At 53.4% G+C, this 23449-nt stretch overlaps 1 protein-coding gene across 20 annotated transcripts in view; it reads right to left on the minus strand.

Moving 5' to 3' along the window:
- Camta1 (calmodulin binding transcription activator 1) overlaps nucleotides 1-23449 on the minus strand; it is a 744390-nt gene that overhangs the window by 49774 nt on the left and 671167 nt on the right. For all 20 annotated transcript variants that reach the window (XM_048783672.1, XM_048783671.1, XM_048783683.1 and 17 more), the window contains one exon: nucleotides 22609-22743. In XM_048783672.1, coding sequence (XP_048639629.1) covers nucleotides 22609-22743 — 135 coding nt within the window. The remainder of the gene's footprint in view (nucleotides 1-22608; nucleotides 22744-23449) is intronic.

The following is a 23449-nucleotide window of genomic DNA, read 5'->3' on the forward strand; positions in this document are numbered from 1 at the left end:
AGCTGCGCGGGAAGGAGGGAGCGCGGGGCGCCACGGCCGGAGGAGCCTGCGCAGCTCCCCGGAGGTGGCACGGGCCTCTGCACTGACCGGGATGCCTAGGGACCCGGGAGTTGACCCGGGGAGGAGGGCAAGGACGGATCAGCAGCGGCAGTGACCTGCGGCACCGGGGGAGTTCGGGAGCATCCAAGGCTCCCTAACATCGGTATCTAAAAGTTCTAGCACCGGCTGTGCTCAGTTGGACACTTCTGCATGGGCTTCTCTTGCCTTCTGCCACTAGCCCAAGTCACACCTCTCTATCAAGGCTCATTGTCTCCCCTCAGCTCTCAGGCGTCCCAAGTGGACACGGCCACCGGTTCTTCCCCTAATAACATTTGTATCCTACCGGTATTAAGTCATCACTTACGATCTTGTATGTAGAAAATGCTTGACATATACAGACTGCGATGAGAACATTTTAGGCCCCCCCACTCCCCCACCCCCTCCTTCATAATGTCAATTGTCTTTAAAAATAAATTTGTCTCCTTTCTGACATCGGGTTGTTAAAGCACTAGTCTAAAAGATGAGAACCCGGTCTCTTGATCCTACCCAGACACACCCAGGAAAACGACCACAAAATTTTGCACAGCACTTAAGCCTGTACAACCAATAATGAAACGTCATTTAGAGGCCAAGTGAAGGACATTCTGTGCCCACGCCTCAGAGCCCGGAAGCATGCAGGTCTGTCTGGTCTCTCTTGGGGGCTGGCCACCAGCTCTGAACAGGTCAGCTCTAAACAGGTCCTGCCTGTCCTCCCATTACCACACAGGACCCCGTCAGGTTCCCAGTTCTGCTTCTCAACTCCTCCATGAAGGCCTGATTTCAAACCTGACCACCCTCTGTGGTCTTCCCTGACTCTCAGGAGAATTGAACCAGAAATTCTGTTAGTACAGCATACCATACAGGATCAGTTTATTTCTAGGAGAGGCAGTAAAAGGGTAGTAGTCAAGGACACTTCAACTTTGGAGACAAACTGCCCAGATTCAAAGACAGATTTGGCCACTTGCTACCTGTGTGCTCCTCTGCCCGAACCTTTATATCTATGGGGTAAGAAATTAAATCAATAGATATATGGTGCTTGTAACAGTGCCTGCACTGGGTAAAAGTTCTCTATTGTTATTGTCTTTACTAAGTCAGGATACCTTAGGGTTGTGGGTAGGGAAAAGGCTTGAGTATGGTATGGCTTCTGGATTTCTAATTCTGGACTTAAGCACTGGTTTTAGTTTGTAGAAACTCACTGATCTGCACACTTGGTAAGTGCACTTTCCATTTGTATCTCATGCATTCATAAGTTTCCTAAATAAAAGTTAGTTATTAGCTAAGAACAAGATAGCCCTAAGGTCCTTAAGAAAAACAGTCTTATTCATGCTGGTACCTGCTCAATGCATGCTGGAAACACTATGTGTTCAGCTGATAGCTGTTGGATTGCTCTCGATGATTGTCAGCAACAAAGACCAAAGGGGAGAACAAGGGGCAGGGGGCCTTTATATTTTAGAGTGCAGGGATGATGATGCAGATCCAATCTGGACCAGCAAAAGAAAGGAATCTCCAATCTCTTCTGTCTCTCACATGGGAAAGTGTGCCTGGGTAAAATATGGCTGGGGCAGAGTTCGGCCCTGGGTACCCCAGCTGTCTGAGGAGAGCCTCAGGGAACCCATGACCTCACTCTTCTTCCAGCAGTCCCACGTCCACTAGGCATGTGAGCCAGCTGGGAGCATGGCTGCTGCAGTATGGCAGGCACTGGCTGAGCCCTCCTGTGTAGGGATTGGGTTGAAGGCCTGGGGCTTTCCTCTCGGGCAGCCAGTGGGAATCTCCTCTTACTATTCCTCAGCTTGCCTGATTTACTTCCTGGAAGGCCTGCCACTCTTGAGTCCCCACTGCACCTCAGAGGCCAACGCTCTCCTTGACCTGTGCACAGAAATTTGGGCGAGCTGGATGCTTCCAAAGCCAGCTCAAGATCTGATGGCATGCTAGAACCAAATGCCCGTGGGTGGTTGTTCCTTGTGGATATTTGTGTTCTTCTCTTCTAAGCTAGAAAATGAAAGGGTAAGGCATGCCTATGACTCAAGCCAATTATTACACTGAATTTTTATGGACTTTGTAGTGTACCTGGGTGATATTCTTAAATAGAGAAAAAGAAAACTTGACCAGTTAGGAGTCCACTTGGCAGAACCCAGACAAGTATGGGTTTTGCCCCTGAAGGAGATACAGTGTGTTGTTAGCTCAGCTCTGACCTCTGCTAAGGGGGTCATGATGAGCACCCTATGAAGTGGATCCTGTTGTAGAGGAGGAAGGGAACTATGGTTTGCCAGATGTCTTTTACCTGCCTGCTGCTGCACTGGCCATTCACACCCACTGCTGCTCATCCTGCAAGTAGGACGTTGTAGAGAGGATAAGACAAAATTTCAGAAGTCAAATAACTCGCCCCAAACTACACAACTGGTAAGCATCAGACCTGGATTTCAAGTGCTCATTCTACTTACCAAGAAACACCTAAAAACTCTCATCATTTAGATACCATTTGTTTAGGAGAACAGTCTTGAAATATCTACAAAGGCGTTTTCTTACAATGATGATTTAAAGTTTGAGATGCATAACAAAGTCCAAATCAGCAGATTTCATTCAGTACACTACAAGGAAATAAATTATCATTAATATTTCTGGTTGTCAGTCTTGGGGATGAGATATACTTTACATCCACTAAGTGACCATAAACAAAAAAGATAGACAATAACAAGAGTTGTGAAGAATGGGGAGAAAATGGGACCATCAAACACCGCTAGCGGGAATGTTCTTTGCACCGGCCTAAACCTTCTGAAGTTAGATGAGAACATGTGATTTTCTTGCAGCATTACAGATAGAAGCTCGAGGAGCCAATGGTCTGGCCACCACATTGTATTCCCCAGCCCTGGCAACTATGAAAGTTTGTTTATGTCTAGAGGTGGCCTCTATCAGCCCAGGTCCTCTGAGTGACCATGATGAGTAGAGCCTTCCCTGCCCATTGGTATTGGACTTGAAGCATGAATGAGAAATAAACCCCTGAGATTGACTTGTTTGTTATTGCAGCACAGTCTAACCCCTCCTGACTGATAAGAAATCAAATATGTTTCTACATATATCAACTTCCAATAAGAGAAAAAGTAAACAGGATTCTGCTCAAATGAAGTGACAATTTAAAAATAAGTGCAAGATGCATACTCAGTGTATCTTTCAGGCACTAAGAAATAACATTTTTAAAAACCACAGGTAAGGGCGACAAGGTAATACAATGGAAAACCAATGGTCCTTTGGGCTGACAGCATGCTAGAACTAATATCCCCATGCCAAAGAATGAAACTGGACCCCTCCCTCACACCATATACACAGTTAAAGTGGAACCAATGTCTAAATATAAGAGCTAAAACTACAAAACTCTTGGGAAACAAACTTGGCAGTAAATCTTCATGACCTTGGATTTGGCATTGGTTTTTTAAAAAAATAGGATACCAATAACAGCTACCAAAATAAATAAATAAATAAATAAGTTGGACTTCATCAAAATTAGAAACTTTGTGCTTCAAAGAATATGATCAAGAAATGAAACAATTCACTAGAAGAGAGAAAATCTTTTCAAACTGCACTTGTGATAATAAACTTGCAAATATAAAGAACATACTCAATTTTTTAAATGAGCAAAGAATCTGAATAGACATTTCTCCAAAGAAGATATGTAAATAACCAATAAAATCACTGAGGATGCAAATCAAAACCATGATGGAAAAAAGAATGAGAGAGCACTTTTCCTACCAAGTGACTATAAACAAAACATGAATAATGACAAGAATCATCAAGGATGTGCAGAAGGTAGAACCCTCAAACAGTGAGGGTGGGAATGTAGCCACTTTGGAAACCAGTCTGGCGCTCCTTGGAAGGTGAACTGTAGAGTTATCACACAACCCTGTAATTCCACTCCTAGACACAGGAAAAGAAAACAGCTCTTCGTACATCTGTTGGGCAATAAGCAGAGATGAGGTGCGAACGCAGGCTGCGACACAGATAAACCCAGAAAGCATCACGCTGAGTGAGAGAAGCCAGCCGCAAGACACACACCGTATGTATGATTCTCTTTACAGGACATTTCCAGAACAGGCACATTATCAAGATAATAAGTAGATGAAGAGTTGCCTAAGGAGGAAGGGAGAGAGGACTTGGGGAGGAATGGGGAGTGACTGTTGATGGATATGGGGATTTCTTTTGGAGAGGGATGAAAAACATTCTGAAATTAATTTGTGGCCTTTAATCCCAGCAACTCAGGAGGCTGAGGAGGAGGATGCCAAGTTCAAGACAAGCCTCAGCGTCTCAAAATAAAATAATAAAACGAGCTGGGGGTATAGCTCAGTGATAGAGCATCCCTGGGTTGAATCATCATCCCAAAAATAAATAAGATGAATAAAGTTAGTTTGTGGTGATGAATGCAAAACCTGTGAATATACTAAGAACACTTTCAATTGGTAAATTGTATAGTAGGTTAATTGTATCTCAATAAAGCTGTAAAAACTCAGAAAGGGGGTGGCGGGAGGGAGGTGGGGAGAAGAGAGAGAAAATGAAGACTCCCAGGGAAGAGGCCAAAAGATGGGTGGTTTCTTGATGGGTTTTTTTTTTTTGGTACCAGGGATTAAACTCAGGGGCATTTGACCACTGAGCCACATCTCCAGCCCTATTTTTGTACTTTATTTAGAGACAGGGTCTCAATGAGCTGCTTAGCACCTCGCCGTTGTAGATGCTGGCTTTGAACTTGAGATTATCCTGTCTCAGCCTCCAGAGGCACTGGGATTACAGGCGTGTGCCACGGCGCCCACCTAAGATGGGTGGTTTCTAATGGTGCAAAAAGCCGGGTGGGTCCGTCAGTTCCTGCTTGCCATGATTCCTCCTGGGTGACCAGGGATCCTGGAGAACACGGTCCTGAACTTGGGGGTCTTCTTCAGGATCACAGTGGCTGTGACCTTTGCAGGGAGCCTCACATACCTCCATCTGGGCCGCCTGGTCGGGGCCTCTGGGCTGTCCAGAGGTAAGGGGGGAAGGTCCTGGCCTGGCTCCACAGTCTGGGCTTTTTTTTTTTTTCCCACTGCCACCCTAACTACCTGCCTCAGTTTCCTCATCTGTCAGGTGAGGCTGGACTAGAGTCGCAACATAATTCTTTTTAAAAATCCCATTTCATCCAAATCACTGTTACTGCTGAAAAGACGGGTTGAAGGCTATGTAGTCACAGTGCATGTCCAGCCTGACCTGGACCAGCAAGTGCCCCTGTGCCTCGGCTGCAGGGACTCTGGATTCCGAGTGAGTTCCACCAACGCACAGTACCCAGAAAACTAGCACTTTCTTGTTGATTTGAGCCCTTCAGCTTTGGGGTGCAGGGGGTGGTGGGGAGGGAGGTGTTGCTGCCAGGTCATGTCATGGTTAATATCAGCCTCATAAGGCCATCAGCTTTATCTGAGGGCAGGAAGAGAGACCCTGCCACTGGCCCTAGAACATGCAGATTTCTCTCTGGGGACATAAAGCAGAAAGAAAATCCACAGGAGCTGGGTGGGGCCACCTTCCACTCATCCTCAGTGGCTAATACAGGCCTGCTCATTCCCCCAAACCCCTCAGAACCTCAGTATTACACATGTCACTCAGGAGCCATCAGGAGAGGACGCAGGCCCAGGGTCTTTAGCACACAGTTTCATTCATGGGGCACCTTCAGGCCGGCCCAGCCCATTGGACTCGTGCAAACTCCTTCTTAGCTGGAGTCCCTCACTTCCCTGCGTCTCTTCAGTGGCAAGGGCTCGCAGGCAGAGCTGTGCCCAACTCAGGCTTCACAGGCCCTCCCCTCTGGATTCTCGTTCAAGGCCACGCTTGCCAAATCAGGAACTAATGCCCCTCCGTCCTGGAGCTCAGCAAGGCCCAGCTTTGATGTCTGAGAACACCACAGCTGGCCTTTACACAAGGTAGGAAACCCCAGCTGAGCCTCTGAAGAGGGCAAGAGCTTCCTACAGCCTGGTGGGGGGTGGGGGGGTGTCACAGCCAAGAAGGGACATTTCACTCAGAACAGCACACTCAAAAACTGCAAGTTACAGCTGTTGCAGTGTCTTGCTAAGGCGGTGCCGTTATCTATTTAGCATGGAGATCTGGTTAGGGAGAAGCATCAATGGAGTCAAAACACCCGACACTTATGGTGAGACCCACTTTGAAATCACCATCCTTTAGCCACCGTCAATGACAGTGGGAAGAGCCGGACAGTTCCCTAGTAGGGAAGCAAGTATGACTTTAGATTGATAAAGTCCCAGGGGAGCCAGGGGAGGAGTTTTGCAAAAGGAAGAAGAGTCGTGTGATGGGCAGGAAGGCCTGGTTATGTACTCATGCAGCGCCAACTGCCGGGCGAGCGCCCGGGGAGGAAGGACGCTGACAACTTGAGTTCAGGGAGCACAGCAGACACCCTGGGTGCTAAATGCCATTCCTGAGAAAATAAAAAAAATGTGGCCAGGGAAAAGCACAGGCACTTACACACTCCTGTGCCTCCCACCCCAGCCCCCTCTTTTCTGGGACCCTGGTCACTTCTTCACAGGGGTCCCTTTTGGTGCAGCCACACCCCAGGGGCCAGCAGCTCACTGCCTCTGGGTATAGTGAAGTGGGGTCAGACCCTTGCTTGGCTCTGCTGGCCCTGGGCCAGAGAAGCACTGTCCCTTTCCAAAGAGGAACCCCCTGGATTGCTCTATGTCTCCAGAGTTGGAACAGGAAAGGCAGCCCTGCCCAGTAATCCCCCTGGTTTTAACTCACATGTAAGGGTCCTGGAATAAGCCCAGGGCCTTTCACCAAGTATCCAATAAGCCCCCGCATGCTTCCTAACTGGGAATAAAAAAAGGCAAGTGCCAGGGGAGGAACCATGTCCTTGGATGCGATGGGAGGCCTTGGAGTATCAAAGCTCCCTCGCCACCTCCTGCCTCTGCTCAGAGCTTGCTCTCTCCTGCTGCTTCCCAAGCGAGTGAGGGGTATAAGTGTGTCAATTGACAGGTGTGGCGGTGGCACACACCTGTAATCCCAGCTGCTCAGGAGGTTGAGGCAGGAGGAACACAAGTTCAAGGCCAGCCTCAGCAATTTAGTGAGACCCTGTGTCAAAAAATAAAAAAATAAAAAGAGCTGGGGATGTAGCTCAGTGGTAAAGCATGGGTTCAATTCCTAATACCAACAAAACAAAACAAAGCATCAATCATTTCCAAGTTCTGGGTTTGGGGACTTCAAATGCACCAGATCCAAACTTATGCATGGGGCTCTGTTTGCAGTATTTCTAGGCTGCCCACAGCACCTCCACACAGCCGCATACCCACTTCCACCGGCTCTGGCTGCCAGGTGACCCAGGCTAGACCTTCCAGTAAACAGGAAACAGCACCAAGCATATAAAGTAGGAGCATCGATGCAGTTTTTGTGCCTGAAGAATCACACTCAACTGTCACCATCGTAGAAGATGGGTGAATGCTGCATCTGTCTTCCCTCTTCCTGAACTGTGAGTTTATGGAGTAGCAAGGCTCCCTCCCTGTCTACACCCAGCTGGTCACCACTCATAAGGTCCCATTAGCATTGGGGGAAGGAAGAGAAGCACCGGCCACAGAGAAGGGGATGCTGGTTCTGGGCTCCCAGGTCCCCAGCTCCCAAGAGGGCGGGGCAGGAGGAAGCTGCTCTCAAGCCTTTGCAGCTAACGGAGCCCCTGGGAGGGAGCACTAGGGACAAGAGCGCTGCTCCCACCAGGGCTGCCGCCTACAAAATGGAGGCAGGATGCAGGTCCATTTCCAGAGCATCGAGGTCACAGCACAGAGGAGTGATTTAGAGAAGTGACTAAAATAATATATTAGAATAATCACCTGAGCTGCCAAGGCTCCTGGAATCGCTCATTTCAGTTCATATCGAGGTGGATTGATCTGCAATCCCCATGTGGGAAAATGTGAGCTGTGCACAATATTCTCGATGGTAGACAAAGTATGAGCCACCCAAACCACGTATCACAAGAAAACATGTCACCAAAGAACCACTGAAAGCTAGACAAGAGCTTTGTAGGGGCAATGCTTTAAAAACGATGATGTCTTGAACACCAAAAAGAATCTGGTCCCTGAGACAAGGAATAGGAGGGGCAGGTGGGGGCAGAGGGTAAGGGCCTCCTGTGCAGGAACCGATTTAACCTTGCCCACAGAGAGGTCCAGCCTTTCTCCTCCCCTCCTGGGAAGTGATCTTGGTTTGCCTGGAGGTCCTGGGTCACAGGACAGTCGAACAATATAATTTAGGGTAGGAGATGGCCACACTGGGTGTTTTAGGGTAGTGGTTGGCCATGACAGGAAGACCAATATCATGATGTAGAGTGAGGGGCTCTGGGTCAGCTGACTCTGGGGTTGCCTTAGCCATTAGGAGCCTGCACAATGGAACCTCACTGACACGCCTAGTTGGGGATTGTCTCACATCAATGTCAGGACAGCAGTGCTATTTACCACTCCCCAGGCAGAGGACAATGGCAGCTCCTATTTGGCACCCTAGGGGACTCTGCCCAGTGCAATCCTCCTTTGGCTGGTTTTAACCTGTGCCCTCCTGATGCCATCTACTGTGAGTCTAGCAACTTTCAGAGTGTTCTGAGTCCTCCCAGTGGATTGTCAAGTGGGGGTCCTGGGACCCTGAACTGGCAGTGGTATCCGAGGCAGGGCAGGCTTGTGTGGACAGTGACCGCACAGTGGGCTACTCTCGCACAACCTTTCTACAAGCGAAGAGTGCGCTTAGGAACAGACAGTACAGCTGTCACACGGGGTCACCCCTTGTGACGTGTGCTCCCCTTCTGAAGGGTGGAGGACCCTCTGCTCCTCCCCCAACGCTCAGAATCCGCTAGTGGAGTGCTCTGCACACTGCCCGAGTTGTCCTGTTTGCCTCCTGTCCTGAGCCATGAGCTGCTTGGGGCGGGGGGGCATGCCTGGTGGATGGGGACTCGGGTTTGGGCACGGTCATGTGTTGGAAGTTGGCCCCAGTGTGGCAATGTTGAGGTGGTGGGACCTTAAGAGGTGGGGCTGGTGGGAAGTCACTGGGGACACTGCTCTTGGGAGAAATTCATGCAGATCTCATGGGTCCCCGAGTTAGTTCTCACAAGAGGGTTGTTGTCATAGCAAGCTACCCCTCTACTCTAGCTTCCTATCTGGTGAGGTGGTCTCTCCCTCCTAAACATGCTCCAGTATTGTGATGCCATCTGCCCTCACCAGAGCCTGAGCCAAAGCTAGTGCCATGTCCTTGAACCCCCAGAACCTATAAGCTAAATAAGTCATTTTTCTTTATAAAGCACCCAAATTATGGGTAATTTGTTATAGTAACAAAAAATGGTCTGACATAGTGAGCAAAGTCTCAGTTCCTGCAGAGTGGCTCTGCAGTGGTTGGAGCTCTGGAGGTCAGTGGATGATAGGTGGGTGGACAGACTGCCAAGCCTGATTATACCATGATGGTATATGACCCGGTTTGGGGGAGAGGTATCTGCCTAAGAACAACTTCCTGAGTCCACAGGTGGCCAAGGAGGTGGGTGTTGAGACCTCAACAGGATCATGAATATGAAGCTCTGGCCATGGGACCTGGCTGGTTGTTGTCAATGTCACTGTCCTGCCAGTGTGTTTCCATGCCACAGGATTCCCTGGGGAAGGATGGGGATGGGGAGACTTCCATGGCCACTGACTCTTCTACCCACCGAGTCCCTCACTCATTCATGCACTACCCAGGCTGAAGGGGAACTAGCCAGGCAGTGGGGGATCACAGAGGCTCACAAAGCCCAACTTCATGCCCCCCGGATGGCAAGTCACCATGCAGTGACCCACCAGGGGCCTGGCAGAGAAGTCTCCTTCTTATCGACACCCAGGTTTGAATGTCTCAGGTTAGAGACTGCTTTTCCCTTCCTTCTCCCGCTGTAGTGAGCAGGAGGGAGGCTTCTCTGTCCTCATAGGGGCAGGTGGGGGGGGTTGCCTAAGAGCTCTGAAGGCAGCCTGAGGGCATGTTCAATAAAGAACACAGCAAGCTTTGCATTTTTTGGTGGTGGGGGGGGGAGCAGGGATTGAACTCAGGGGCACTCAACCACTGAGCCACATCCCCAGCCCTGTTTTGTATTTTATTAGAGACAGGGTCTCACTGAGTTGCTTAGTGCCTCACCATTGCTAAGGCTGGCTTTGAATTCACGATCCTCCTGCCTCGGCCTCCTGAGCTGCTGGGATTACAGGTGTGCACCACTGTGTCCGGCAAGCTTTGCGTTCTTTTCTTGAGTCACTTGCCTGAAGCATCCAGTGAGAGGGAGACCAGAAAGGGGCAGTGGTGCCTGATCAGTTCTAGACCCCATCCTCAGATGGCTGACATCAGGGAGGACGTCAGACTGATGCTGAAGTCATTTAGCAGAGAGGACAGTGGTCTCAAAGACACCACTGGGTTGATCATGCCTCCATCTATCCATCTATTTGTCTATCCATCTATCCATCCATCAGCCCATCCCTTGAAGAAATGTTGATTGAGAAGCTACTACATTTCTGGTCTCACTATGACAGACATTGGGGCACAAAGATTATTAAGAGAAAGTTCCCTGGTTTTTGGACTCTTTCTCACCCCTGTCCATTTGTTCCACATCCAGAGACCCATTTAATGCAATGCCACCCCTAGGCACACACTTCAGACACCCCTCTCCTGCCCACAGGCTTCTCTGAGCCCTTCTTCTCTTCTTGTACCCACTTGCCGTTGACTTTTCTCATGGTTGTTCCAAAGGCCCCTTAAGCTTAGCCCAACTCATGACCGGTCCTCATCCAAGGTAAATGACACCAGGCCCCCACAGCTGATCCATCCAGGAGTCCTACCGATGCCACCTTTTTGTCCCTCAACTCGTTCTTCTTCCCAGAACTGCCAAGTCTACCATGGCCTTGAGCCTGGACAAGTTCATTGTCCAGGCTCGCCTGTCCAGTCTGCTCTCCAAGCCCATGTCTCCAAAAGCAAGCTGGGGCACGTCACTGCCTCTCAAACCCTCAATGGCCTCCCTCTCCGAAAGCTACCACTCCAGGGCCTCCCGCCCAGCCCCGCACGCGAGTGCCCCTCCTGCCTCCTCCAGCCTGGCCACCGCTCCCCACCACCTCACGGCCTCCAGACCCCCTCCCAACACAGAGCCCTGCGCGTGCTGTTCCCTCAGCCTGGAATGTCCCTGCCATCCCTGTTTCCATGGAGTCAACTTCTGCTCTTCCTTCAGATCTCAGTTCAAGGGTCATTTCTTCAAGAAAACCCTCCGAGACCTCCTGGGAAGACCCCTGGGAAAAGCTCTCCAAGTGCTGTTTGTGCACAAGCCTGCGCTCAGGTGTGATTTCTCCTCCACGGGTCGGTAAAGCCCAGGGAGCACGGGCCTCCTGTCCTCAAAGGGTTCTGATTCCTGGCACTTGGCGCAGCACCTGGCTCCTCATGGGAACTCCCTCCATTCACAGCTAATGGAGGATCTTACAGTGTGATGGGAAGGCAGAGAAGAAGGCACCCTTCATGGGGCAGCGGGCGCTGTGGGGTGCAGGGTCACCGCGTGCCTCCGGCTGTGAAGCAGCACCACTGGAACAGGGAGAAGGCAGGGGAGCCCATGGCGCAGGGGCCAGGCAGCCGCAGCCAGGGTAGGACCCCCATGCGGGATGCTCTAGGTCCAGGTGACCTCACCTGCAGCACGGGGACCTCCGGTTGTTGGACTTGTTGGACGTCTGAGTGCGTCCTTGCACATCAGTGCTTTACAGATGGGACCAGGTGGGTGGCAAGCACTGGCAGAGGCCAGCTATGACCCCTGGTGGGCAACTCTGTGCCAGGAGGTGGGCTTTCCTGAAAGAGGCCATCACTGTGGTTCACAGGGCCCCCAGCTCTCCCAGGTGCCTTAAGACCAGGATGTCACCAGCTCTCCAGAACACTGCCAACTTAGGAGAGGGACTGGGGATTCTTTGCTCAGATCCCAGAATATCTCAGGCTTTGGTATGAGAAGAGACCCTGAGGTCTCTTTGGGGACTTCCCCATTTGCTGGTGTGAGAACCAAGCCCTCTGGGCACAGGGCTTGGAGAGTGTGGTGGGGCCAGGTCACTGCTCCCTCTTCCTTAATGGTAGGAATGCTGGGAAACAGCATCTGCTCAATCAACCGGGTCATGGGAGGCGAAGCATATTATCCCTGCAAAGAAACTGCAACCTGTCACTCAGCCCCAGATTCAGCTGGCTCATTCCTCATCCACCTTTCTGTCCTGGCTTCTAGAGAGCTTAGGTGAGCTTAGCTGACAGATGGAGAAGGGGAAGATGGAAGGGAGGAGAATGTGCTGAAGAGGAGTAAGGAGGAAGCTTCCATCCGGAGTCAGCCAGGGTCTGGGCTGTTCCTGCTCTTCTGGGGACCGTCCTTCTAGAAGGATGCGGAGGTAGACTATGTGCCAACCAAGCTTGCTTCTAACTCTCTAGTACTCGAGTTTGTTCTGGCATCCTGAGATGTTTGCTCTGTGCTGATTTTTAGGAATGTCCCCTGTTGTTCCTTAAGTATGGACATTCGACACACACCTGCCCTCACTTTTCCCCCTCAAACAAAGGACTCAGAGTTCACAACCCCTGGAAAGTGCTGGCAGGTTACTGCAGTGGAGGAAGCTGGTCTTCTGTCTATCAGAGACGGTTCTGAATCTCCTGGTGTCACAGAGGCAGGGGACGAGGTCGCTGGGCTGCTCAGGAGGGATCAGAAACGAGTGTATTTTTAGGAGCTTTTTAAAAGGAAAAGCCTTGCTCTTGGCCCCAGTCAGAGCTGAGTGTCGCCTTCTCAGTTGTGTGCAAGACTGGATCACGTGCGAGGCGTGCGAGGTGCTTCCTCTCACCTGGCTTAGGGACCTGCAGAAACTCGCTCCTCCCCACCCGTGGCCCCTGCCTCTTCATTCCTCGCTGCCCAGGCTCCCGAGTCTGGTCAGCCTCAGGTGGGGCCATTTCTCCCCACTTCTGGATAAACAGACCTACATTTCCAGTCTTTTCCAGGGGGGGTGGATTCTGGGAGTCTGATCCTAGTAAAGGCGAAAGAAGTCAGCCAAATACTGGCCTGGACTGATCCCACCCCGATGTCCTCTCTGGGGTCCCAGCTTCCAAGTGGCCTTTGGGGCTGTGCTTTGTGGAGAACCAATGACCAGCATCCAAATAACAAGGTAGGAGAATGGAGCTGGACATCAGTGACTTGGGAGTGAGGGTCCAGCTGCCTGAGCAGGCCTGCAGGCTGTCTTCCCACTTGCAGGGTTCCCGTATTTCAGGGACATTCAGTGGCTAGGGGCCCAGAGCTGTCTCTGCTGGGCCTGATGTCATCAACACACTGTTTGGGGGTGAACGAGTTTGTTCCTGCCTGGGGCTCATCTCCTGCCCTTGTGCCCAGTGGGAAGAATGAAGAGGGAGTGTGGCTTTGGCACTCGGGGGCCGTGGGATATCCCATGAGCCCAGAGATTGAAGGCCACCTCCTTGGGCCCACAGAGGTGCAAGGTGGGAGAGGCTGGCCCTGGTCCTTCCCTGCTGCATGGGGAGTGGGTGAGGACAGTGGGAGACAGGATCCCCTGGGCCAGCTGAAAGTCTGAGAGGCTCCTGTCCTCTACTGTCCTGCCCCAGCCTGTGGCTCTGAGCTCGGGGACAGGCTTGGCACCATCTCCTCTGGATTTTTCAGCCCCGTCCAGGCCTTAAAACTAGTGGTGCTCTGTCTTCCCCACTTCCCACACGGGGCCCCCTCCACCTGGAGCACCGTCCACCTCTCTGCTGGCACTGGACATGGTTGATCAAGTCCTTTTTCTTGAAACTCCCTCTTTCCTTAGTTTCAACAGGATCATTTCCTCCTGGTCCTCCTTCTGTCCCAAGGACTCCCCAGTCTCTGCTTGGCATCCCAACACTGCGCTGGCCATGCTGACCCTGCAGCTTCTCTCCTTTATCTACACCCGTTTGTGGGCCCATGGGTTTGAACACCATCTATAAGCTGGTGACTCCTAAATTCCACCTCCATTATGGACCTCTTTCTCCTTGGCCTCCAGACTTTCAAAGCCAACTGTGAGCTCAGCATCCCTAAAAAAGACACTCATCACAACCAGATCCAGCTGGGCACCAGTGGAGAGAGCCCAAATTCCACATCCCCTCGCCCCAAGCTGGCGGCTCCAAACTTTTCCATCTCAGGGAATGGCCCCCTGGCCCCCTACCTGTTTAAGTCACAAGTCTAGGTCCTCTTTCTCATCCTCCCATTCAGATCACCAGCAGGATCCCTGACTTTACCTCACACATTCCCCCAAAGCTGCCCTGCACCTTAGGACTCATTATTACCAGCCTGTCGGAGCCACAGCTCTCTCTTGCCTAAACTGATGCTAGAGCCTCAGGGTGTTCTTCTTGCAAGTACAGACACAACTGCTTCTCCAGACAGCAGCTGGGGTGGCCGTGAAACATACCAGGAGCATGTCACCCTCCTGAGCACCTCCATCAGCTCCCATGGCACCTCCCCACTGACCTCAGGATACCACCCCTGTGCCCTGCATTGAATGACTGGCCCTTCTGGTCCGCTTCTCAGGCCCTCCCCTCCCCTTCCTCTGCTTTGACCCCAGCAGCCTCTCCAGCCCCTCCAACCTGCCAGGCTAGGCCACCCCTCCCCGGCTGGGGGCTTTGTTCTATCGAATCCCTGTGCCTGGAATGTTCTTCCGCGGATCTTAGCATGGCTGGCTCCTTCCTGTCCTTCATATCGCAGCTTCACTATGGCCTGCTCATAGAGGCCCCTGTGACCACCAACCTAGAGTAGCCACCCTGGCACCCTCTCCCAGGCCACCCAGTGGAAGGGGCCTGCCCGCACCTGGCCAGCACTTGGCACCGTCCTCTACCATTGACGGTCGTCTTTCTCCCCACTGGAACACAAACACTGCAAGAACAGTGTTCCCCAGGGCCCAGGCCACAGCAGGTACTTAGTGCATATTTACTGGATGACGGAAGATTGAATGGCCCCAGGGGAAGGAGGCCAGGAGACCGGGGAGGACGCATGGGATTATTTTGGGCTGGTAGGGAAGGAGAAGGTGAGAGAATTCAAGGACAGAAAGGCACCAGGCTAGCACTGCCCCCAGGGCGCCTAGTGGGTTTCTGGCCCATCTGGAGGTCAGAAGGTTTGGAAGGGGAGGGCTGGTGGGGAGGGTGGCAACACAAGACTGGTTGTGTCCTGTCTGGGACACGTTGGCTTGCCCTGAGGAAGTCTGGGTGGCACTCTCCTCTGGGCAGTTGGTTGGTTCTGAGACGAAATACAGAGGAGCAGCCAGCTGGGCACCAGTGGAGAGAGCCCTGGTGTAGGGGTTAGGGGAACACCCTCAGGGAGAGTGGGTAAATGGAGAAGAGAGCCAGCCTTGTGGACACAGAACTTTCCAGAAGGAGCTGGGTGATAGACTGAGGAGAAGCAGGCAGGGGAGTTGGAAGGGACTGGAGGAGAGTGCAGAGCTGCAGAGCTCAGGGACAGAGGGGCTTGCAAGGGGAGGGGCAACGAGTGGGTCAGAGGACCAGACAGGCCATGGGGTCAACAAGGACACGCTGTTCATTTTGGCAAGGGCCGTGCTGGTCAGTGTGTCCATAGTGGGTGGATGTGGGAGGCCAGAAGCTGGATGCCAGGGCCCACTCTGTCCTGTTGTCCACAGCTATCCCTATGCATCCCAGCAGGACAGTGATCTCCAGGCAGGAACTTGCCTCCCCGTCTATGCCCTTCCTGAGTGTGCCCCAAGCGTGCCTCATGTTCACACAATAAATGTTTGCTCAATGCAGAATGGAGGAGCACTTCCTTCACACTCCTTAAAACAGCTCACCTCTGTTCATTGACTCCCTGGCTGTGGGAAGAGCCTGGCTCCCAACAGTGGTGGGTACATCCTCCCTGCCCCGGCTCAGGGCCTGCATACCTCAGGGGGCTGTGGTGTTCTCTGTGGGTCAGCTCTGACTTCAACAAGGCCTGAGGGCCAGGACCCTGGCTGGTGCTCTTCTGGGTGCTCCAGTACCATCCAACAGACATGGCCCAAGCTGTCTACCTACAACCTCAGGATGTCATTTATTTGGAAAGAGGGTCTTACAATTAGTAAGATCAGTCCTTAGTGGACCTGGCGGGGGGGTTCTAATTTAGCAACTGGGGTCCTTACAAGAACAGAAAAAGAGAAACACATCTAGGGAAGATGGCCATGTGACCATGGAGGCAGAGACTGGAGTATGCGGCCACAAGCCAAGGTGTGGCCAGGGCTGTTGGCCACCAGCAGCCAGGAGAGGCAGGGTAGGATTCTTCCCTTTGCCTCCAAAGGCATCCCAGCCCGGCTGTCACCTGGAGTTCAGACTTCCAGCCTCCAAAGCTGAGAGAAATGTCTGTAGTGGGTGGTAAATTGTACGGCAGCCCTGGGAATGGAGCACAGGGGTCAGGAGACATTGCGTGGTGCTGTCCACTGGGGGACTGAACCCCTCACCTTCAGGCTTCAGAATGAGCCACCTGATCCCCAGGTGGTGGGGGACAAGCCCTCAAGGGCAGCCTGCACCTGCCCACCCTGCCCCCACCCCCAGCTTCCTCTACCTTGTCTTCTTGCCTCCTACCTAATAGTCAGGAGAGGGTGGCAAAGGCTGTCCCCTCAGCCTCCACCGGGAGGCTGAGCTCCCTCCTAAGTGCCACTTACTACAGGGCCCCATTTGTCACTGCTATAAGGAGGCTGGGTGAGGCCCAGCTCCAAGGTGACCCATTCTGCTCCACACAGAGAGGCTCTACATGGATCCACTTGGTGGGACCCCAGTTGCAAACAGCAGGAAGTCGCCTCTCCTTGGTCCCTGGTTTGGTAGAAGGAGCTGGCTCCTTGGGGACCCGAATAGCTAAGATGCTTCTGACTGGATGCTGACAGGATTGCTACCCGCAACAGTGCCAAGGAGAGCACTCCAACAGAGCCTGGAGGTCCAAGCAGATGGACGCCCCTCCGACCTATGGTGCTGCGGTCCCCACGGAGAACAGAAGACTGGTGATGAGGAGGGAGGCTGTGACTGCAGCAAGACGCTGGCTGGGCTGGGGGGTGGGCGGGGGAATGCTCCTCCTGCCACTCAACTTCAAGGCCCAAGTGTAAGACTGGCTCGAACCTCTTCTGCTCCTGCCACTTGTGTCCCTCAGGTCACTGCTACACATAGAAGCACCCAGAGGCCCAAGCACTAATTGGCTCATGTTTGTCCAGACCCCACTCCACATGGACTTCAGCAAGCTCTGGGCAGGGCTCCTGCTCACTTATTGCCCACCAGTCCCCTGGGACGGAGGGTCTCCAACTTCCTCAAAGTGCCCCTAGAGGCAGGAGAGGGTGAGCATGGTCTCTGTCATTCAAAGCCACTCTCCAAGTCAAGACAATTGGCTCATGCTGTCTTATCTTGTCTTCTTTTAAAAATTCTTGTGGATTTTGGATTCTATGCCATAAAACAAACTATATTTGTTTTAGTAAAACAATGGCATTTAAAATTATTCAATGGCTAAGTTACTTAACTCCCCCCTTCCCCATCAGCTGGGGAAAGAGATGCTTTTGGATTGTTCTCCATCTCTGTTTGCCCATGCCAGTCGTTTTCTGCGTCACGCAGTGGGCCTGGCTGAGGGTGACTGCAAGCGGGGCTGGGAGGGAGAAAAGGAAGAGGGCAGCCCAGGAGAAGCTGGCACACACTCATCAGAGTGCTACCCTGAGGAAAAGAAGTAACCAAATGCCTTCCACAGATAACTGGCCTCTCCCATTGTCTCTAGACTGCACCCAGGGTCTCTAGGTCAGTGTGTGGTCTCCAGCCCTGGTGGGTTGGGGTGGAGCTAGGAGCTGGCACACAGTGGGGAGGCCTGCAGAACTGCAGGCACATGTCTGGAACATGTTGCAGCTTGAAGGCAGAGCTGGGGCAGAACTGGGACCCACCCCTGCTGCCAATCTGCCATCTTATCACAGAGGCTGGGTCAAACCAGAAGGCCAAATGGGGAGGCCGAGTCTTGCCTTTCCTTCTCTCTGCCTCCCTAGATAGGGTCAAGGCTCTCAGTTTTCCCAAACACCCAACCCAGAGCCAATCTGCCCCAGAAGTCAGAGAATACCTTTCTATGCTCCTGGTGAGTGCGAGGGGCAGGCTATCTGGGACATCCAGCCTGCCCAGAGGTTGGCAAGGGAACTAGGTACCTGGAAATGCAGCTAAACCTGTCAGTCCCTGCTTTCCCCCTCTACCTGAGATGACAGGGTCCCTCCCAACTGGAGATCAACAGGCCTGCCCAGGTGACCAGCCCAGGATGCCCAGGAAAACTGCAACCTCAGTGAACTCACTCCGTGGCTCACTCCCATCCTCTCACCCGGGCAGTAGCTCTGCTGTCAGAGCAGCAATTGAAAATAGTCTAAGCATAAGCAGCTTAGTGGGGTTCCAGGAAGGGGATGAGTAGGGTGGGGCTGGGGGGACCCTGAATCTTCTCAACCTGGCCTTGGGGAGAATCAGATGGCTAAAAGAAGAGAAAGAACGGGGTACACAGAAGTTCCATTCACCTTCTCTTCCAGGGCAGGGGCCACTTAAAGGTGTTCCAATGCCCCTGACAAATGAGAACCTGCCCCACCCTCTCAGCTCCAGGGCTGCAGTGTTCTCTGCAAACACAGGCACAGACAAGACAGCCTAGACAGCCTGCACGCCGGCCCAGAGCTCCGCACAGCCTGCTTGTATCCATAGGACACACTGCAGGTAGAAGTGACATTTCCCAGAGACCCCGGATCTAGGTTAACGCCCCTTTCCTGCCTACCTCCAGCCCAGAAGGTTCCCTTTGCAAGCCCAAATGTACCGCAAGCCTCCTCAGACCACCCTGGAGTACCATACCTGGACCTCTGGAGGACAAATGATAAAAATGGCAGTTTCCAGAGAGACCTGACCACAGACAACTCCCCTTTCCCTACTCGCTGGCCCCTCTCCTGGGATATCTATTCTCTCTTGCTGATGCCTAATCAAGCTTCAGGTCTCACCAGGACCTCGATCAGTAGGTGAAACTTTTCTGGCCACTACCCTGGATTAATAAACTGGTTGGATGGGTCTCATCTGCACTCTATTTTTTTCATGCCTGCTTTCATACCATAAATATATAGCCTACCATGGTGCCACCCTGTGCTAGGGAATTGGGGTTCTGGCAAGGGTGGCCTGTGGCCACCGGAGGTCACCAAAAAGGTTGGGGAAACCCCCTTAGGTCTGGAGGAGGCGCTGCAGCCCTGATATCCAGAGGGCCGCACTCCCACACCAACACCTCCTCCTGGTTCTACCGTCTCCCCCATTTCTATGCCCGGTCTTTTCCCGATGGCTGCGCCCCAGCTGAGGTTTTGGGAACGTGTGTGGAAGGGGGGTCACGGTGCTGCGTCCCCTCCTCTGGGAAGATTTTTCGACACCAGCTAGGTGGGGCTGCACAAACAAATGCTGTGCCTCAGGGACAAAGGCTGAAGGCTGGGGACAAAGACTGCAGGCTGGGACAAAGACTGCGCTCAGCTGCTGCATGCGCATGCGCGTGCGCGTGGGTCCGCTGCGTTCCAGGCCGCAGACCCCCCACCAGCCTTTAGTCTAGCAAACAAATCCATTGTTTAAATCCTACGAAGGTAGAAATTCTCGTCCCCAAACAGTCTCCGCTCTGGGGTGGGGGAGGGGCGGAGAGCGCTCCGGGGATTCGGGAGGGCGACGCAAGAGGAGGAGTGGGGGCAGGCTCCCAGCCCGCGGGGCTGCGCCTCACGGTCCCGGCTCGGAGCGCCAGGGAAGGGCCGCGTGCCTCTAAATAGCCGCGGTCCTGCTGCAGCGGGGGGCGGGCACCCCAGAGCCCCGCGGGACCCGCGCAGCCTTTCCGCGAAGGGCCCCGCATTGCGGCTGCGCTCCGGGCGGGCGTGTGTGTGCGCGGGCGCGCGTGTGTGTATGTGTGTGCACGCGCGCCGCCGGCCGCTGTGTCCCACTTTGCTCAGCGCTGCAGTCCCCTCGCCCCCACCCTTTCCAGCACCACTCCTCCCTCGCTGCTGCACACACGTCTCGCTTCCTGGCGAGCTCTAAAGGAGAATGTGCCCAGTAGCCGTGGGGGCGGGAGGGACTGAGCCAGGGAGCTGCAGAGACGGGAGGGAGGGCTGGGGAGAGGGGAGAGGGGAGAGAGGAGAGGGGAGAGAGAGGCTTACCACTGCCCGGCCACTGCAGCATCTGCCCCGACACAAAGTTCAATGCCAGGCCAAGAGGTTGGCCAGAGACCCGAGACCCTCGCCCTCCTGCTAGCTGTCCCTTTTGCGCTGGAACAGATTAGCCCCTGGCGCTGAGGCTGCGGCGCTGCTCCCCTCCCCCACCGACAGTCAGGCTAGAGAAAAGCTGGGAGAAATGGTCCTAGGGTGGGTAAGTCACTTGTATTCATTTAGGGGAAAAAGAATAATGAGGGAAGCTCCACCCCCAGCCAGGTGGGGTCTCAGTTTCTCCACCCCCCTCCTCCTCCCCCTCTTGTTGCTGGAAAGGGCACCTGGCTAAGACCAAAGGGAAAGGGAAGAACACTGCCCCAGGGGCCTGGAACTGCTCTCTGCAGGGCAGCTGGGCCACAGTGGCTGACTGGCTATCTCTCCTGAGCCAGGCTGGCCCCATCTACTTCAGCAGAGTCCCTTGAGCTCCAAACCACAAGGAGCTACAGTTCTAACTGCACCCTGACTGGTGGCAACACAAAGCCCGTGGTGCTCAGATGCCAAAGCCTTGTTGCCTACCATCTCTCCTGTGCAACTTGCCAGGGGCCTGGGGATGCTTACTTCAACTTGGTGGCATACAAAGGTCAGAGCTCAAAGTGCTGGTAGAGGGGACTGCTGTGGAACAGATGTCAAGCTTGGCAGCAGTCTCATTCCCCAGGCCCCAGGACTGTGTTTGTCATGAGCAGTTAAGGCAGGTCCCCTTCACCAGTGACCTCTGGGTATGGCCGCCTCTCCAGACTTGCAGGGGCCAGTGGATGTTTCCTGTTCTCTGAGGCACTGGTTAGCAGAGACTAAGCTGTCTGATAAGGCTCCACCTCAAAGCAGGGCTACGGGTCCCAACCTCCTTCAGTCCACCCTAGTAAGGCTGATTGGGTCACTCAGAGAGAGCCAGGCCTCTGCAGAGCTCCCTGCTCCATTCCCCATTTGTTCTGCAAAACTGAAACCGGATTTCCTGAACGGGAGCCCCTGGTCACCCTGCCCTTCTCTGTTACATACTGCAGGTCATCATCACAGCTCTGCTGGCTCCAGCCTCGGCCAGGGATGCTGCCAAGGCCAGCACGGTGCTCCCGGCAGCCATGCCAGGGTGCAGATGCCTGCTGACCCAAAACCACCTCTGGGAATAGCTCCTGAGGGTTCACTGACCAGAGTGGCTGCCAGGCACCCTGTCACCACTGGTATAGGGGCTGGGATAAGGTTGAGGTTTGCACACGGAGAGTCTAGAAAGCTGCCCAGGGTGTGCACAGACAGCCAGAAGCCAGGAGAAGGCAAAGGGGTGACTACGGGTAGGGGAGGGATACTTAGGGAACCCAGCCTTGTAGAGGGCCCAAGGTCAGCTAGCCAGGGCCCCAACACCTCAGGGCAGCTGAAGTCTCCTGCAGGGTAACTCACAGACTGCTGCCTGTATGGGGTGTCCCAACACTGAGATCTGTCCCCTGTGCAGAGGTCAGGCTGAGCTCACCCTCTCAACCCCCACCCCGCCCTCCAAGGGCTCTCCAGCTCTGGGGCTTCTGGGAAACAAGCCCAGGTAGAGGAGGGCAGCCTCTGACCCTGGAGTCCCCAGCCTGTCTTTGACAGCTTTTCTTTGTAGAGCCTCTGGTACTCCCGGGATCTGGGCAACCTCTCACCAACTCCACAGCCAAGGGTAGCAGCTCTGGGAGCCCTTGTCCCTCCTTGGCCAGCAGGCCCTGCCTCCTTCCCTGCAGCACAGTGGGGCTCCCTGCACCCTTTGGAACAATCATGGGCCTAGGTTTGTCTCAAAGGCTGTATTAGGGCAGAGGTGTAAGTAAAAGCAACCAAGGAGCAGGGGTCAATGAGTATGTGTGTGGGCGTGGTGGGGGTCCAGGGTGAGTGCTCCCAGAGGAAGGTTTGGCTAGCTGTCCTTAAACGGCAGACACACTCCACACACAGCCCAGCAGTCGTTCCGACCTGAGCTGCTGCCCCAGCCTTTTACACTGCTTCCTGCTCTAGGAGGTTTAGGTTTGATGATGCTTCGGGAACTCTCTTTGCTTCCAGAAGGAAAGGGGGAATAGCAGGTGCTTGGACTTGCTGCTAGGGGTCTGTCCAAAGAGGGTCCTTTTAGCTCCTGGGGTTTGTTTAGCCACTCAGATACCCCAGCAAGAGTGCCAGACACAGCTCACATACTTCTCTCAGGGAGACACCAAGTTGAAGATGTGGCCAGCAGATGGCCAGTTACGGGCTGCCGGGTGGCATAAACACTTGCAGCCTGACAGTGAAGACCCAGCTGATCCTCCCTTGGTGAACACTGACACCCCTTCCTGCCCCTCTCTGGGTGCTTGGATGTTTTCCTTTGCACTTCGTGTATTAGGGCCTGGCCAGGTGACCTGGATGCCATTCTTACCGTCCAGTGACAGCCAGTCGTGCTGGGAAGAAGGGAGTGTGGGCAGAGCCCGAGCTTTGTATTCAAACACCACCGAGTTGGAGATGATCTGGTTGTTGAAGGCAACTTGTAGGGTCACAAGACCCGTGTCATGGGCTGAAAGCAAAAGGCAGAGAGGTCAAGGTCAAGGGCACATGGGCAGCCATCAGCCTCCTCCCCACTAGCCTTCATCAGTTAATGTCCAGTTCCTTTTAACAGCAACCTGTGTCCACTTGTTCCTCAAGGAGGCTTCTCTGGCCCCAGACTCAGCAGGTGCCTGGGATCCCTGTGAGGGCCATTGGCTCCCTGCTCCCTGATGACAGCAGAGGTGTGGGCTTGGTACAGCCTGGCTGAATGAGTGAGTGACACCTCCCCCTCTCCCTTGTCCCATCCATCCTAGGAAGGGTGCAGGCATTTGCTTTGGACTTTGTGCTGATTTCTCTCACTCTCTCCTACAAACTTGCCCTGGTTCTCCTAATGTGATATATTTTGAGAAGTTCTTCCATCTCCCTGCTGAAAGCAAGTGCTTCGGAGACACCTTTTACTCTGGTCCCAGCCAGTGTGGGATGCTGTGGACCCAGTGGGGTGCTGAGCTGGGGTGCTGGTATACAGCCTATACCTCCTTCCAATAGCCAGAGGGTGTGCTTTGGGTAGGCAGGGCCCTCATGGGTCTCATTAGCTACTCTGGCCCCAACACAAGGGCTCAGGAATACTGGATACATTGACCAAATGGATTAGATGTTCTCACTGGGAGGAAGTGGAAAGCCAGCCAGTGGTGGGGACCTGCTTCAGTTCTGGGATATCAGTATCTTGGAAGTTGGCC

This window comes from Marmota marmota, unplaced genomic scaffold (genome assembly GCF_001458135.2).
Source record: "Marmota marmota marmota unplaced genomic scaffold, marMar, whole genome shotgun sequence".
Lineage (NCBI taxonomy): Eukaryota > Metazoa > Chordata > Mammalia > Rodentia > Sciuridae > Marmota > Marmota marmota.